At 45.7% G+C, this 13,079-nt stretch overlaps 1 protein-coding gene across 2 annotated transcripts; it reads left to right on the top strand.

Moving 5' to 3' along the window:
- Positions 1–319: 319 nt before the first annotated feature.
- Positions 320–12,818, top strand: LOC146372705 (sorting nexin-9-like). Of its 2 annotated transcripts, none has more exons than XM_084952775.1 (17): positions 320–429; positions 3,700–3,786; positions 3,863–3,937; positions 6,854–6,965; positions 7,062–7,206; positions 7,567–7,651; positions 7,731–7,856; positions 8,063–8,180; positions 8,256–8,386; positions 8,764–8,867; positions 9,172–9,275; positions 9,370–9,447; positions 10,249–10,325; positions 10,437–10,526; positions 10,768–10,882; positions 12,393–12,484; positions 12,575–12,818. In XM_084952775.1, the coding sequence occupies exons 1-17, from the start codon at positions 418–420 to the stop codon at positions 12,620–12,622; spliced, it is 1,599 nt and encodes a 532-aa protein (XP_084808901.1). In that variant the 5' UTR covers positions 320–417; the 3' UTR covers positions 12,623–12,818. The 2 variants fall into 2 exon arrangements, with proteins under 2 accessions (XP_084808901.1, XP_084808900.1); XM_084952774.1 differs by having other exon boundaries at positions 7,050–7,206.
- The last annotated feature ends 261 nt before the right edge of the window (positions 12,819–13,079 follow it).

The following is a 13,079-nucleotide window of genomic DNA, read 5'->3' as shown; positions in this document are numbered from 1 at the left end:
TGTTTTAATGCATTTAATAGCAGTATTTTAACAAGTATTTCGTAATATTTTAGCATTTTGTATTTTGTAGTGTTCGTCTGTGTATTTTGTAGTATTTTAATGTGCTTCAGTAGTATTTTCAACTGCAGTATTTTTACAGCGTGTAACTGGAGAGTTTTCAGGAGACGCCCAGTGGAATAGCCCTTCCGCGTCTGACGTCATATGTGGTCAAGGTTTCAGAGCACAAAAATAAACTAACGGAAGCGGACTTTCAAAATAAAAATCAATAATTGCCCTAGAGCTACTGCGGTGCTTTAATTGTGAAACGCCACAGCGGAAGTGCCGTCCTCGCGCTCCCTACCTTGACGCAGCGGGGCTCAGGTCGGTCCGCGAGCTGACGGCAAGAACCGGGATCGAACCTACTCCTGTGACGTCACCATGGCTGCTCAGGTAAGACCATCGCCTGCACGCGTACCTATCTGCGGTGACCTCTGACCCCGCGGCTGGCTCCAATCAGCGCGCTGAACCGAACCGGATTCGGGGAGCAACAGAACGGCGGGGACACACCTGAGACACGGCAGGTGTCAGCAGACAGGTGCAGCGAGCGGCACGAGGAGAGGAGGGGGACACAGGGGAGACACGGGGGAGACAAGGGGGGAGGGAAGAGCCGCTGCCAACATCCAGTTGGGAAAATAGGAACGCACAGGCTGCTGCTGCGCATGTGCGGGAACACCAGCCCACGTTTAAAAGTTGTCGGAGAAGCTCAGAGGAGGGTCAAAAGTCACAGACCTGCTGCTGAGGAGAGATCGATGAGTGTTATTGATCCCTGTGATGATCAGTGATGCCTGCAGGCGATATATCAGAAACTTTAGATTCTGAGGACGAACTCAGAGATTGTCAGTGTGAGGAGGTCTCCGTGTTTCTCACGGCACAGTCCTCTGACACCAGTGGCGGTCGTAGCCTGTTTGGCGCCCCGGGCGAACACTCCCTCTGGCGCGACCCCCCCCCCCCCCCCCCCCCCCCCCCCCCCCACACACACACACACATACACATAAAACATATTAAGGATTATACATTACCATAAAACTGTTGTCGAAACATACTGAATTTCGCCAGAGAAGCACCCATATGAAGAGAGAGAGAGTATGCATTGTATGCAAACGGCTACCAAACAGCCATCATAATTCATCATACAATGAGAACAGGACAAATCAACAACTGACAATGACTAATTAATATTCAAATCTGTAACATAATGTATTGTTTGGAGTTTAGTATTTTTACCATTTCTTCTTGGAGCAACTGTAACCCACATAATTTCCTCAGGGATTAAAAAGTATGCTGATTCTGATTGGTTCAGGATGACCTGCCATTATCCAATCACACATCTGCTTACCTGCATCTTTTGCTCGTTTCTCCTCCTCTTCTTTTCTATTTTTTCTAAACTGAGCTCCTGATGGCTTTGAACTTTTCTTGTCCATCTTAGATTGGTTTTAATTTTGCACTCCAGTATGAACACAAATCCCCGAACTCGAGGATCACCACAACATAACCTAACACACCGACACCTTAGTTCACAGATTCACTTTGTCTAAGGTTTATTTCTGGGATTTCGCACAACCCAGGATTCAAATCATGAATACATAATGGGCTTGGATTTACATCATTATGAATGAAATGTGCTCTATTTGGAAGCAGCCGGCCCCCTCCCCTTTCGACGGGTTGTGTGTGAGACTTTAAATCATCAAACTGTAAATTATAAATTTTAAATTGTTATTGATCCCTTTACCTCTAGTCCTAAAGTGTATATTTATTTTCTTACTCTTCTTATATATATTGTTTGTTTACTTGCACTGCTGTAACTGGAGCCTCGTTGTCTCGTCTCTCTATATACTGGACTGTCTGTAGCGGAGATGACAATAAAGTTAACTTTGACTTCAGCAGCGAGCAGGCGCACCGAGGGCTCTCGCGCTCACTTTTCGCGTATAGAATTTCGAAAAAACATCGGTGCAAATTATAAGTCTGTATCATGATGTCTGGTGTTTTCGTGTTTGTTGTTTTGTTTTTATTTTGTTTTATTGCGAGTTGGTTATTAGATGCTGCTCCAGCCGGTCAGAGAATCCCCCGCCGCCCCGCCCTCTCCTCACTGTGCCGCAAGCAGCAGGCGCACCTCGCTAACGGAGGGCGCCCTTACTCCCAGCAAATGGGCAATAGAAAACTGATCGGTGCCTATGCCGCCCGTGTCACCCGTATCTAAAACCGCTACTGTCTGACAGTCAGAGAACTCATCACTTATTGATTTATTTAAAATAACGCTGGCATGCCTGGGTCTGAGATATCAGCTGTGCTGCAGACGGAGAGCTGAAGCTCATAAAGACCTCAGATCGTTTTTAAACTTGACTCTAAGCGCTTCATGATATGAATGTACCTGCCCAGCACCCAAACACCTGGATGTTGTCCACGCTTCAGGTTTATTACTGGCTGTGGAAATCACGTGGCTCACTGTTCTCTGCGTGCTGCTGCGGATGTTCCCATTGGCTGGTACTTGTCTATGAAGCCCTGCTTGGCCTGCTTCCCTCTTACCTTCGTGTTTATATGTGTAACAACCAACACGGCCTTCGCATTCACAGCATCATCCAAATGATCACCCCGGGAATCGGACAAAATCAGGATTTCAAATGTGCTGCTGGTGTTTCCAGGAATAATCAAATTGACACATCTGTACCTGTTTGTACTTGATGTCTCGTTACCTGTTGTGTCTGTTGCACCTTTGCTGGTGTGGTGGGAATGAGAGCCTGGATGAATAAATCAATCAGACATCTCATGTTTACTCTGATGGTTTCACTGAAGGACGGCGTCCTGATCGGGGATCAGTGATGCGAGGGATGAAACCATGGTAACGGTTTAACAATGAGGGAGACGTGGTGACAGGTCTGCAGCCTCCACCATCACGCTTGGGGCAGAGACTGAGCTGTGGGCGTGGGTGGTGCTGCAGGAAGTGATGGTGTGTTGGAGTGAAACAGACCTGAGGGTGATGGGGACCGTCGTTGTCCTCAGGTGGGGGTGTGGCAATGGAAAACTCACATGATCATTTCTACTGTAAGTAGAAAGAAGTTGTAATATAACAATCACACTCTACAATCACAATTACTCTAATCAGTGAGAGAGTTTGTGACGGTCTCCACAGAGTAAACTTTTATATGACTGACTTGCAACAACGTAGCGCTCCTGCATCAGCGTTAGTCCTGGACTCAAATATAACTTCAAGTTATTTTGTGACTGTTCGGCTCTGCAGACGTGTTTGTCAATGCGACAAGCAGAAATCATATTTGTGTTCATGAATAAACGTGTGGAGGCAGGAGACGACGTTTCATCGCTGCACATGGAAATGTCTCTGTGTGAGCTTCTCTGGAAAGAAAAACCCAGAAAGCCTGGAAGTTCCTGATATGTGGATGTCAGGAAGTGCTGTGGTCCAACAGGAAGTCAGGTTCGAGAGTTTGTAGTTTCACTGACATCCAGACGTTTCGTCTGAGTCCAAACCAGAGCTGGTTCCTCTGACTGTCCCTAAACTTTAGTTTGTACCAGTCTGAGCTCTGTGTGTTTGTGTGTGTTTGTGTTTGTGTGTGTGTGTGCGTGCACGTGTGTGTGTGTGTTTGTGTGTGCGTGCACGCGCGCGCGCGTGTGTGTGTTTGTGTGTGTGTGTGCGTGTGCGCTCTCCAGGCTCTGGTTCTGTACGACTTCACAGCGGAGCCAGGAAACAACGAGCTGTCGGTGAGAGAGGGGGAGACCATCACTGTGACAGACCAGGTAAACACAGGTGTTTCCACTGCACACACTGCAAAGGAAACACGGCTCCACCCCCTCACGTGTCCCTGTTCTTCAGACTGTGGGTGGAGGCTGGATCCAGGCCCAGAACTCCAGTGGACAAACCGGCCTTGTACCTGAGGGATATTTACAGGTGAGCGCTGTGACATTATTTCATGTCGTGTCAACACAAAGAGGCACAGATCAGCGAATTTCACCTTCATCAGTGTCACACTGCTCCTCTGTCCAACACTTACCTTTGAGTTTAGTTTTTATTATTATTTGACTGTTTGTTTGAATTCAGCTCAGTTTCAGTGAGATTCCAGAACAGAGGCCAGAAAATCAGTATTTCAGTGAAAACAAGCAGCTGACTCACAGGCTGATAGACGTCCAAACATCAATAAATACGTCCATCAGGGCTTCACCGGGCAAACTGCAATCATTTATTTTACCAAACCAACAGAGACTAAAACCGAGGATATTTCATCTTTATTTGATTTCAAGTTCACAAAGGCACAAACACTTCACAGAGATACTGAAAATCACAGCACAGAGTGATAAACCCACCATGGAGACCATTGGACCACACAGTGTAACCTCTGCAGGGCTCTAGACTAACTTTTTGCCACGGTTGTGCCTGACTTTTTTTCTTAGGCGCACCAGCACAAAAGTTAGGCGCACCCAAATTTTTCAACCGCATCACTTAACACTGCAGTTTTACATGTGCACTTTTTTTGGGGGGGGAATTGCTGTCCATACAGACAATATTGATTTGTAAACGATTAACTAACAATCTTGTCAACACAAAGTTCTTTATTTGGAGCTCAGTTCTACCAGAAAGATAAGTTAGTGAAAAAGTGCTTGTGCTTGAAGTGCTTCGGCACTCTTTGGTAATATTGTAGGCAATGTTAAACCTAATCATCACATTGGCTCCTCTGCCGACCTGTTTGCTGCTGCCTGCTGCTGAAAGGCAGTGGGGAGAGGGGACACTTGGGCAGTGCATTTATTGCAGCATATAATGTGTTTTCTGGATACACTGTGTGCTTTTTCAGCGTTCAAAGATTGATGGCTCCATTTCAGAGCACTGGCTATGAATTTCAGACGGATCAGGCCTTAACAAAAAATGTATCAATAGTTCTTTTCATCTTTTCTTATTCAATTCAATTCAGTTTTATTTATATAGCACCAAATCACAACAACAGTCGCCTCAAGGCGCTTTATATTGTACAGTAGATCGTACAATAATAGATACAGAGAAAAACCCAACAATCATATGACCCCCTATGAGCAGCACTTTGGCGACAGTGGGAAGGAAAAACTCCCTTTTAACAGGAAGAAACCTCCAGCAGAACCAGGCTCAGGGAGGGGCGGGGCCATCTGCTGTGATTGGTTGGGGTGAGAGAAGGAAGACAGGATAAAGACATGCTGTGGAAGAGAGACAGAGATTAATAACAAGTACGATTCAATGCAGAGAGGTCTGTTAACACATAGTGAGAGAGAAAGGTGACTGGAAAGGAAAAACTCAATGCATCATGGGAATCCCCGGCAGCCGACGTCTATTGCAGCATAACTAAGGGAGGATTCAGGGTCACCTGGTCCAGCCCTAACTATATGCTTTAGCAAAAAGGAAAGTTTTAAGCCTAATCTTGAAAGTAGAGATAGTTTCTGTCTCCTGAATCCAAACTGGAAGCTGGTTCCACAGAAGAGGGGCCTGAAAACTGAAGGCTCTGCCTCCCATTCTACTTTAAATACTCTAGGAACAACAAGTAGGCCTGCAGTGTGAGAGCGAAGTGCTCTAATAGGGTGATATGGTACTACAAGGTCATTAAGATAAGATGGGGCCTGATTATTTAAGACCTTGTATGTGAGGAGCAGGATTTTGAATTCTGGACTTAACAGGAAGCCAATGAAGGGAAGCCAAAACAGGAGAAATCTGCTCTCTCTTTCTAGTCCCTGTCAGGACTCTTGCTGCAGCATTTTGGATTAATTGAAGGCTTTTCAGGGAGTTTTTAGGACTTCCTGATAATAATGAATTACAGTCGTCCAGCCTGGAAGTAATAAATGCATGAACTAGTTTTTCAGCGTCACTCTGAGACAGGATATTTCTAACTTTAGAGATGTTGCGTGAGTGGAAGAAAGCAGTCTTACATATTTGTTTAATATGTGCGTTGAAGGACATGTCCTGGTCAAAAATGACTCCAAGGTTCCTCACAGCGTTACTGGAGGCCAAGGTAATGCCATCCAGAGTAAGAATCTGGTTAGATACCATGTTTCTAAGATCAGTATTGAACAGCAGAAATTAAGCTTTCTTGTCCAAGGCCATTTAAGTTAAAAAAAAAAAAAAAAAGAGTGGCCGACAGCGCTGTAAACAACGGTAGACTGGTGGGCAATAAGCGAATGAATAATGCAGAAAGGAGAGACTTTTAGATGGGAAACTGTACTTAAAGTACAAACAGAGAGAGAGAGCTGTGCATGAAGTGTGATTTTATCGTGGTGGAAGCAAAACAGCAAAAGTAAGAGGGAATTAATGACGACATTTATCAAATGTGAAGCGTAGTTTGGATCTTCTTTTGCTGCTGGTTCAGCGAATTTTGGTTGGAGAGAGACAAAACCTGCACCTCAGAATCTAGCTCAAAAAAGACGTAAACACAAAGCACGGACCCGCCGACGCATCAGAGTCAGTGAGCTGTCGGCTTTCAGCCCCAAAATACATTTATATTTCAATCGGGATTTAATTAATCGATATCGCTTTATTCAAGCTACTCACCTCTCTCTGTCCGCCTGCACTTTCAAACCCCTGACTATCTCTGATTGGTTCAGACCACGATAGGGGCATAATGTGTGTCTGTTGTTGACCACACGGAGACCTTCAGAGTTGCCGAGGCTTTTTTTTGTTTGTACTCGAACAGTTGGTCACACTGGTGTGACCCAAGATTTTTTTTAGTCGCACAATTGAAAAATTTGGTTGCATTTGCGACCATATTGGTAGCACCCTGCTCTGTGATGGCTACAGTAAAGTCTGTATCGTCTGCAGGAACATCTGTTTGTTAAAGATGTTGTCATGTTTCAGATCAGAAACACTGGTGGTGTTGGAGGAGGCGGGGACCTGGGCTCGGGGGGCGGGGCTTTTGTCAGTCACACACAGGGATGGGACAGTCGAGGATACAATCCCACACAACACGGTAACATACGCTTGTTTTCAGCTCATTTTTAAGTATAGTGTGTTACTGTGAGGAAAAAGGTTTTACATCAGGAATGTCGAGCAGTGTCCCTATCAGCTGTTCAGGATGATGACGGCGAGTGGGACGACGAATGGGATGACCAGTCGGTGAGCAGTTACCATGACAACAATCAACCGGAAGGGGAGGCCGGAGCCTCAGGACGAAGCGCCCATGGACCCAGTGTTAAGATCTCCCTCAATAAGTACATATGTTTCTGAAATATGCAAATATAACAGACGACTCACAGTAGAGCTAAAAGTAGAGTCCAGTAGATGTCGGTCCATAGAGCAAAGTAAACACTGGTAGGAGTCATTAGATGTCAGTCACAGTGGTTAGCAGTTGGTAGATTCCTGTAGAAGACAGTAGAACTTATTAAACATCAGTTGAGTTCAGTTGATGTCAGTAGTGATAGTAAACCCTAGTAGATTTCAGTGGAAGGGAGTGAATGTTGGTAGATGTCAGTAGAAATCAGTAGAAATGAGTAGATGTCAGTATAATTCGGTAGATGTCAGTAGAAATCAGTAGAAACGAGTAGAAGACAGTGATGCCTTCTTGTCTTTAGGTTCTCGTTCTCCAAAGGTCCGAGTCCAGAAGTCTTCATGTTAGCCCGACCTCCGGCTGACAGCAGAGAGAGGCTTCCTGTCTACGTGAGTCCAACATTTTTCTCTTGGTTAATGATGTGTGGTGTTGATTGCTCTGATTGGCTCTTGGTCCTCGTCCAATCAGATGGGAGAAGTAGGCCCCGTCTGGCTGTACCCGACATCTCCTCTGGACTGTGTGATTGCTGATCCAAAGAAAGAGTCCAAAATGTACGGCCTGAAGAGCTTCATCGAGTACCAGATAACACCCAATGTGAGCTTAGTAGCACTTTTTTTTAAACTTGCTTTTGGTTGATTTTTATTTTTAGGTTTTAGCTTCTGTGAAGCACTTTGTGATTTTTATCTTGAAAGGTGCTATATAAATAAAATTTTACTTACTTACTTTACTTACTCTGTAGTACTTAGTAGTACTTGCAGTATCACTGGGTATCAATCTCTGACTCCTCCCTCTTCCTCCAGACAACCAACAGCCCTGTCAATCATCGCTACAAGCACTTTGATTGGCTGTACGAGCGTCTGCTGGAGAAGTTTGGGTCCATACTGCCCATCCCCTCACTGCCTGACAAACAGGTGACAGGTGAGCCATCGCCATAGCTACCCTGTATGACCCAGCAAACACCTTTGACCTTACCAGTCTCACCCGTGCTTGTAGGCAGGTTTGATGATGACTTCATTAGGATGAGGATGGAGGGTCTGCAGGCCTGGATGACTCGGATGTGTCGGCACCCCATCGTCTCTCAGAGTGAAGTCTTTCAGCTCTTCCTCACCCACAGAGATGAGAAGGTAGGTGAAGCTCCACCTCCTGCTTTACATCTTTCAGGTAACCTGAGAACCTGCTGTCTAAGCCTCTGGGACGTCCTTTTTGTTTACTCACAAACAAATGAAATTCAATTCAATTCAATTCAATTTTATTTATATAGCGCCAAATCACAACAAAAGTCGCCTCAAGGCGCTTCATAGATACAGAGAAAAACCCAACAATCATATGACCCCCTATGAGCAAGCACTTTGGCGACAGTGGCTTCAGGTACAGAACAGACCCCACCCACAGGTTATAAATGTTTGTATGGTCTTTTATGGAGATTATGTTTGAGCCAGTCAGGTGTGATGATATCTGATGCTGCTTGCTGGTTAGCTAAGGCTGTTTGTTGTTGTTTCAGGAGTGGAAGGCGGGGAAGAGGAAGGCAGAGAAAGACGAGACGGTGGGTCCAATGATGTTCAGTTTGGTTGAACCTGAAGCTGCAGACCTCGATGTCATCCAGGTGTAAGTCACTCAGTCTGCTTGTAAAGGCCTATACCCTGGGTTTGGTCTGTCAGGCTACCTCTGATTGGTTCGCTCATTAGGGTCATCTAACTCGTGTCTGTCAAATGTCACATGACCAGTCATCAGGCGTCAATCCCTTTTTTAGCTGTAGCTCACTGGGAGTGCCACAGAGCGGTGTACTGGGCCCATTACTGTTCCTTATTATAAATGTACTTTCACTGTTCTTCCATCAAACAGCAGCTCAGTTTCACATGTTTTTACCTGTGGCTTTTTACCTTTGTGTGACCTCTGAGTGTGTGTGCAGTGACCAGAGGTGTGAACACTACAGCCGCTTTACAAAGTCCATGGATGACGGCGTCAGAGAGCTGCTGAACGTCGGGCACGCGCACTGGAAACGCTGCACCGGACGTCAGTGCATACATTTAAAGTTATTCCGTGTACATGTACACAGAATACTTTCAGCTGTGATTGGGTGGTAATGTCTTCATCTGTTTTTAACCAGCGCTTCCTAAAGAGTATGAGCGCATCGGCCAAGCCTTCAGAAACCTGTCAACTGTATTCATCACCAGCAAATATCCAGGTGAGCGAGGGAGGAGTGTGGGGGTGGAGGGTGGAGGAGGGAGGATGGAAGGAGGGAGGAGGGTAGGATAGAAGGAGGATGAAAGGAGGGAGGGAGGAAGGAAGGAGGGAATGATGGAAGGAGGGAGGATAGAGGGATAGGAGGAAGAGTGGAAGGATGGAGGAAGGAACGAGTGAGGAAGGATGAAAGGAAGGAGGATGGAAGGATAGAAGTAGGTAGGAAAGAAGGAGGGAGGGTGGAAGGACTGAGGAAGGATGGAAAGATAGAAAGAGGGAGGATGGAAGTATAGAATACAGGAGGGAGGAAGAGTGGGAGGATGGAAGGAGGGTGGATGGAAGGATGGAAGGAGGGAGGGTGGAAGCATGGAAGGAGTGAGGAAGGAACAAGTGAGGAAGGATGAAAGGAAGGAGGATGGAAGGATAGAAGTAGGTAGGAAAGAAGGAGGGAGGGTGGAAGGACTGAGGAAGGATGGAAAGATAGAAAGAGGGAGGATGGAAGTGTAGAAGAAAGGAGGGAGGAAGAGAGGGAGGATGGAAGGAGGGTGGATGGAAAGATAATCACAATGCAGGGACTCCAGCAACACTTAAACAGAAGAGGAACAACTTTATTGACTGACCAACGGTTTTGTTTACATTCTCAGAGAACTTGAAGCTCTCCCGCGGTGCATTCAGGGACTCTGAGCTCAGTGTGTTCTTTCTGAACCATTTTCCTTAAAGCTGGTTTCCATTGTGAAATACGTAAATATCCAGTAAACATCTATTATGTGGTATAAGTACAGACTTTTAAGTGTCTGCGATGCAGGTGAGGTGACGTTGACCGACGCTCTGACGGCTGCTGGAAAAACCTACGAGGAGATTGCTGAGATCGTCGCCCAGCAGGTAAAAACACGCACACCTATGTATAAATACACAGTATACTGTGTTTTCTCAGTCTTACAATAATATTTGTTTATTCTCTTACTGCATTCTTTGTTGTGTTGATGTTTCCAGCCTCAGAAGGACCTCCACTTCCTGTTGGAGACTAACAGCGAGTACAAAGGGCTGCTGGCATGTTTTCCAGACATCATCGCTGTACACAAGGTACAGCAGAACTACACAGTGACTATACTACACACAGTACTGCTACACATAACTGCAGGTACACACAGAGAATGTCTGAAAACATGAGACAATAAAGCAGACTGAAGCTGGAAACTGAGGCTTTTATTTTGGAGGTTTTTATTCAATCGCTGTCAGAGCAACATTAAATGGGGAATGGGAGGGGCTCCAGGTGTGCTGAGGAGGGCGTGGTCTCACCTGTGTGTGTGTGTGTGTGTTTCAGGCTGCTGTAGATAAAGTGAAGGAAGGCGATCGTTTGGTTTCTGCAGGAAAAATGAACAACAGCGACAGGAAGTGCATGAACCAGCGGCTCAGCTGCATGAGCTACGCCCTGCAGGGTAACAGCACACACAGACACACACACACACACACACACACACACACACCACCCAAAAATCCCAGCAAACCCAAAGGTCAAAGTAATCTCTTTGATAAAGTTATCAGCCTGTGTTTATATACCCTGGTGAAATTTAAAGCTGTCATGCTTTTAGCAGAGCGATGGATTTTTTGGAGTTTCTGAACATGCTTGTTTTATTTAAAAAGCATAAATCTGTTTACAAACAATGACAGAATAATTTCAGAGAGACAAACATGACCACAGTCAGTTTGTCCTCCTGAAGAACTGAGCTTGTCATTGACCCACAGCTTGGACCTGCTGTGCAATGACCTGTGTTCACTCTGTAACACTCAAAGATGTTAAATTAAGACCAAACCAAGGAATTTCTCCAGTTTACAGTTGGTATAAACACATCTGTGAGGGTTTGATCTGAGAAAGCATCGTCCCAAATCCAAAGACACTTTATAAATCACTTCAGACCTGAGGAGAAGAGTGAAAGTTATCACAGTGTCTCCAAGTGTGGACAACAGGAGTGAGGAGAAACTCAGAGAGAACCACGACGATCCTGCTGAGGAACATGCTGCAGGAGACCAGAATGGGCGTTACGACCACCCACTCAGAGCCCCAACTTTAATCTTTGGCCTGAGCCGAAGACCAAGATCCCCATCAGGACACATCACATCTGGAGGAGCTTCAGAAGAAGGAGAAGGGGCCGCGGTCAATCAGGAGACGAGAGAAGAAAGGACACACAGCTGACCTTTAGCATCACAGGATCATTCAGGGACTTCATGTAACCCTTCAAAATAAAACTGTCTTGCTCTGTCTGACAGCAGAGTAGACGGTCACATATACAAACCCTGTGAGGGTGTTTCCTGCTCAGCTCGTCTCGTCAGACACTCAGCTTTAGTCACCTGCTGCCTTTTCATGATGTCATGGCGTTACCTCATCACCAGCCATAGTTTCAGCTGTTTCTGTTTCACATGTAAAAAAGAAAATGGTGAATGGCCTGCATTTGTATAGCGCTTTACTCAGTCCCTAAGGACTCCAAAGCACTTTACACTACATTCAGTCATCCACACACTGGTGATGGCAGCTACATTGTAGCCACAGCTGCCCTGGGGTGCACTGACAGAGGCGAGGCTGCCGGACACTGGCGCCACCAGGCCCTCTGACCACCACCAGTAGGCAAACATTGGGCTAGTATCTTGCCCAAGGATATTTGGCATGCAGCCAGGAGGCAGCCTGGGATCGAACCACCGACCTTCTGATTAGTGGCTGACCTGCTCTGCCACCTGAGCTACAGCCACCACCTACATACCACATGTGTATGAAGAGATGATAATGTTGGGTTCATGTCAATCCCACCAAAATAAAAATCCAAGAACGACTGATCTAAGAACTAAATAATAAAGTAAATAAAATGATACCACAATAGTATAAAGTTAATGTTTGTATGTGTAATAAATAAAAAAATGTCCGAGGGTAACTCGCCGCTGTCTGCTCTCCTCCAGCTGAGATGAACCATTTCCATAGCAACCGTATCTACGACTACAACCGAGTGATGCAGCTTTACCTGGAGCAGCAGGTCACCTTCTACCAGCAGGTGAGCGCCAGGCGGGAGGCGGGGTGGGCGGAGTCTGGTTGCGTGTTCAGGTCTGTGATGTCGTCTCCCATCTGCTCTCTGATTGGTCAGATCGCAGATAAGCTGAGAGAAGCTCTGAGCCAGTTCACCACGCTGTGAGGACGCCGCCGCCACCATGTGATGTCACATGTGACATCACAGCCTGAGTCACTGTTAACAAAATAAAAGCCTCATAGTCTTTATAGTGTAAATGTTGATATGATAATGATTAATGATGAGTTTCCTTCTTTTTCTGCTTTATTTAAAAACTTTTTAACAGTTGATTTTACACGTTTAATAAAACTTTCTACGCCTCCACCTGGCTCTACCTCGTCTTTATTGATATTATCAGTAGAAATTATTTTACTGTGACAGTGCAGAAAACTTGTTTAAATGTGTGCGGGATAAGCTGCTCAGTTTCCATCGAAACTGTAAAACAGGGAAGGTTTTTTTCAGCTGCAGATCTTTTCAGGCTGAACATCACGATTTCCTGCTGACTTGGCATCTCTCTGTGACCATTGACCCTGACTCAGGAAGCTGCAGGAACACTGGCTATATCTCAATTCAGGGTCTGCAG

The sequence above is a fragment of the Perissodus microlepis genome, chromosome 15 (genome assembly GCF_051167445.1).
Source record: "Perissodus microlepis isolate ML-2025 ecotype Zambia chromosome 15, ASM5116744v1, whole genome shotgun sequence".
NCBI lineage: Eukaryota > Metazoa > Chordata > Actinopteri > Cichliformes > Cichlidae > Perissodus > Perissodus microlepis.
The sequence above is the reverse complement of the archived record's forward strand: the minus strand, read 5'-3'. Positions and strand labels throughout refer to the sequence as shown.